At 38.4% G+C, this 4334-nt stretch overlaps 1 protein-coding gene across 1 annotated transcript; it reads right to left on the reverse strand.

The window, feature by feature from the left end:
- Nucleotides 1–284: 284 nt before the first annotated feature.
- Nucleotides 285–3458, reverse strand: LOC107811110 (zinc finger CCCH domain-containing protein 66-like). The gene is made up of 2 exons (XM_016635980.2): nt 3240–3458; nt 285–2714 (listed from the first exon to the last, which is right to left on the reverse strand). Exon 2 carries the CDS (start codon nt 2694–2696, stop codon nt 579–581), a length of 2118 nt encoding a protein of 705 aa, XP_016491466.1. The 5' UTR covers nt 2697–2714; nt 3240–3458; the 3' UTR covers nt 285–578.
- Nucleotides 3459–4334: the final 876 nt, after the last annotated feature.

Here is a 4334-nt window from a genome sequence, read left to right on the forward strand (position 1 = left end):
AAGTTCTTTTCGTTTTATGATAAGCAAAAAATACACACAAATATGATTACATTTTCTCAATTCTTTTGTGTAATTTATGGGTTTAAGCTATATGCATAAATAGTGTAAGAAATTTTTATACGATCGGCACAAACACACTGCTCATGCACAAGCATTACCGCATAATTGTGGAGGACGAGTGTCAGCAAAAATTGCCAAGAATGCGATGGAATAATCAATTTCATCTCCATGTGTACTTATTCATACAAACAATTGAACTACAAAGAATTATAGGGAAGTGTAACTTGATATAACTTGGCTCTTGAATTAGAGGACCATATTTCATTATTCGTCTCCCTGTTACATATTCTATAGTGATGCCATTAAAGCAGACATAACTTTTCAAAAATCAATATATTTTGAATGAGCAGAATTCTTCAACCACCCTGCCCAAGTTTTTTCTCAAGCTCTCTTTCTCTGCTTATCACTATCCTTTCATCAACAAGATGGTGAATATGGAAAAAAGAATTCAAAAAATGGGAAAACAACTTGTTAGATATTACTTCAAGAAAGAAAGAGCCCGAATCCAATCTTCACCATTAATGCACAATCTGCTCCTGCTCCAAGTATAACTGATCCGCCCATGTTGGAATCGTCTCAGAACCTCGACTAGCATTCAGATGATATTGCTGATCTTCCCTAGATAATTGTCTTGAACTCATAGCAGGGGAATCCTTCACCATAGACTGGACCCAAGAGACATCACGCTCAGCAGAAGAGTTTAAAATTGAGGATTCACTCATAGGAAACCTACTGCCACTGCTCCGTAAACCAAAGGAAGCAGATTTTCTCAACTTATTGAGCTCTTCCTTCTGGATGCCCCAGTCCAATTTACCATCAGGGGAGCCCCAACCTGAGAGGTTAGGAGGCACAGCGGACGCATTAGAAAGGGATGAAGATATCCCAGAAAGACGGCCTGCAGCACTTCGATCAATGAAACTCTGGCTTCGCTTGGCAAATGCAGCAGACCTTGAACTCAAAGCTGCTGCTGCAGCACCAGATGGATCAATCCCAAACGAAGATGATGTCCTAAAAGATGGTGAAGATTGACCGGAAGAATAGCCTGTCATAAGTTGCTGGTTCATATTTTGTCGCATCTGCATCCCTTTGGGAGATTGTAGTTGGGTTGATCCAGCATCAAGTGATAGCCCCTGTAGCTGAGACAAAATTTTGGAATCAAGGGTCGCTAAGATATCATCAAGATTAGTGGGTTTCAATCCACCATGCCTACCAAGTTCACCGTTTCTATCACTAGAAGAAGCTGCAAAAGCAGCAGCTTTGGCCGAAGAACTGTTCCATCCAGATGGTGAAGAAAGAGCAGATAAGTCATCCATCAGTTGATCTTGTCGCAGATGATGACTTTCGAATCCAAGTAAACCATTATCTAACTCCACGTCTCTGGCACTATATGTGGTTTTCAACCGACTAATAGGCAGCTGCAAGGTTGGAGTTGCAAGGCTGGATTGGCAGGGCCACAAAGATCCACCCACAGAAGAAGCTCCAGCCGAAGGAGACATAGGTGGAGTTGAAGTAGGAGGCATCATAATTGATGGAGAACCAAGGGCTAGTGGAGAAATTGACGCGATATCCAATGACAGAGGACCATTGGAATATGATCTAGGTGAAAGCACAGCAGACCCTGTAGAAGGGTACAAGGAACGAAGCTCTTCAGGTTTGTGGGCAAAGAAGCATACCCTCCTATTGCAATTTGTTTCATCCTTGCACATACGAGTTCGGTACTGTGCAGGGTGAAGCCAGCACTCAAAAATACCATGCGCATACTCACAAGCGTCTCCTCGCTGGCATGTACCCTTGCGAAAATCTGGACAAGGGACACAACTATAGTGGTATTTTCTAGGGTCACGCCTTCTGGCGTTTTCACCAGGGTGTACAAAGGGACACTCTGTCCAGTCATGGGAGTAAGCTCTTGAGCATGGTTTCACCTTAAATATGTACATTCTGAAGTCATCTGTCCCATATATCCCAATCTTTATGTCCGGAAGAGAGGGATCAACAGGATACTCTTTCTTCTCGCTCCCAAATTTAGAGATGTTTGGAGTCAATAACAGCTGTTCTTCTGCTTGTTCAGAAATAATCTGATCGATCAGTCCACTTGCTTCCCCGTCATCGCTGCTTCCTCCAAGCAAGTGCTCCAGTATCTTCCTCCTAGAGTTGAGACAACAGCCCTGAGCTGAGATCAGTTCAACAGCCCGTTTTCCATTTGCATCAACCAAATTCACATCAGCAGAAGCATCCAGCAAGAGCTTGACAACCTCAAGCAAAGCAGCAGAGTCACCAGCAATTGCACAGTGAAGGGCTGTAGCCCCATCGGAACCACAAGCTTGATTAACATCAAGACAGCCCTTCTCAAGCATATAATTCAGCACCCGTTTGCTACCAAAAGTAGCAGCGATCATAAGGGGTGTCCTCTCCTCATATCCCATCTTCTTTACACCAATTCTCCTACCATACCATAAACCCACCTCATTCATGTCATGACCCTCCTCTTCTACAGCCTTTTGGAAGTTGACAATATCATCTGAAGCCGATAACTCGAGCAAGAGGGAGAAAGCAGGGACAAGATCCTTTTGCTTCTGAATTTCAGCTTCCATGGCTAAATCAGCAGAACAGACCTTACTCTTAGAACCACTACACATGATATGGTCTGTACTTCTCTACAACATCGTACAAGAGACACATTCAGTACAACATATTATCTAATCCGCAAAAATAACCCAAAAAAAGAAGAAGTGCAGCAAGCCCAATATTCCAACTTGTCTAATGTTAATGAAATTTCAAAACCCCATATAACATAAAAGCAATAAAGAAGGCCACATAAACATCAAATTTTAATCATTAGCATGAGATGCTATAAATACTAGAGACATGTTTATAAGAAAAACCTCAACTGGACTACAAATTCTAGCAGCAAAGTATCATTCTTGAAATAAAGGTTCCCTTCCTTGAGCACTTTAAGTGAAATTTTGCGAATTTGCAGTTACTATGAACGATAAAGCAAACATTTTTACAACTACCATGAATCTTTCTTGAGATCCTTATCACGGTATACCCCAAATAGAAATAAGCCAAGAACTAATTGCAGACAATTAAAAATTCTATACATGAACAAGTAGAGTGATCCAACTAGTTAATACTAATAGTAATACAAACTAAGAAGAATAATAAAAAGAGAAGCATACCTCAAGTCTTGAAGAGAGAGAGAAAGAAAGGAGGGGTTTTAAGCCCAGGTTTTGTGCAGAGAGAAAGGAGCAACACACCAACAAGAAATGAGTTGCTAATGGACGCAACTGGAATGCCTCCTTTTAACTATACACAAGATTAACATACGACCTATCAATAGAAAGGGACAGGTGGAGAGAGAGAGAGAGAGAGAGAACGCAAATATTGAATTATGTACAGTAATTAAATTAACGAAATGGAAGAAGAAATTTCTTTTCCCTCTCGTGACCTCACTTTTTCAAAATGAAAATGAAGATGAAATGAAAATGCAAATGCTAGATGAAATGCAAATTCAGAAAAGGTGGGTTTTGGGCACATTGGCTTCATTCGGGGGTTTATTAAGTTGTACAATTTTAAAAAATTACATTATAATATAATTTAGAAATTAAAAATAAAAAATAGCTTAATTTACAACTGCTAATTAAAAATTAGTCGCACTTTGAAAAGTAATCGAAATTTAGTAACTTTTTTATGTAAAAATAAAATCTGAACAAAATATCCTTAGAAATCCGGAAAACGCAATATGCTGGAGTTTGAATATTTTACGTATGAAATTTCAACGCAATGTGCTAGAGTTCCAACATAATATGCCGGAAGTTTATACGCAGAAACTTCATAATCCAGCATATTATGCTGGAGCTTTCCGTATTTCAGTTAGGGTATTTTTGTCCAGATTTTATCCCTTCATAAAATAGTGGCTATTTTTCAATGACCTTAAAAATACTGGCTATTTTTCAATTATCAATTTGAAAATTGGCTAGCCTATGCTATTTTCACTATAATTTAACAATTATAAAAAACACTCATCTTCTTTTTCCATCAAGTTGTAACAGAAATATTATTTAGTCATATATAAAATTACTTTATATAGTATAAATATTTGGGCTTGATCTATGAATTTAGTATAAATATTAGGGCTTGATCTATGAATTTAAGTTACATGTCTTGATAGTTTAAAGAAAATTTACACTTTCAGTACAGTTTTATAGATTATAACATATTATTTACTTTTTTTTTTGGTTTCCAATCAATAGTTATACTGAAAATTACTTGTA

Source organism: Nicotiana tabacum, chromosome 8 (genome assembly GCF_000715075.1).
Source record: "Nicotiana tabacum cultivar K326 chromosome 8, ASM71507v2, whole genome shotgun sequence".
Lineage (NCBI taxonomy): Eukaryota > Viridiplantae > Streptophyta > Magnoliopsida > Solanales > Solanaceae > Nicotiana > Nicotiana tabacum.

What these genes read in the sequence shown, in the direction of transcription:
- LOC107811110 (XM_016635980.2), bottom strand. Translation starts at nt 2,696, where the DNA reads ATGTGTAGTGGTTCTAAGAGTAAGGTCTGTTCTGCTGATTTAGCCATG.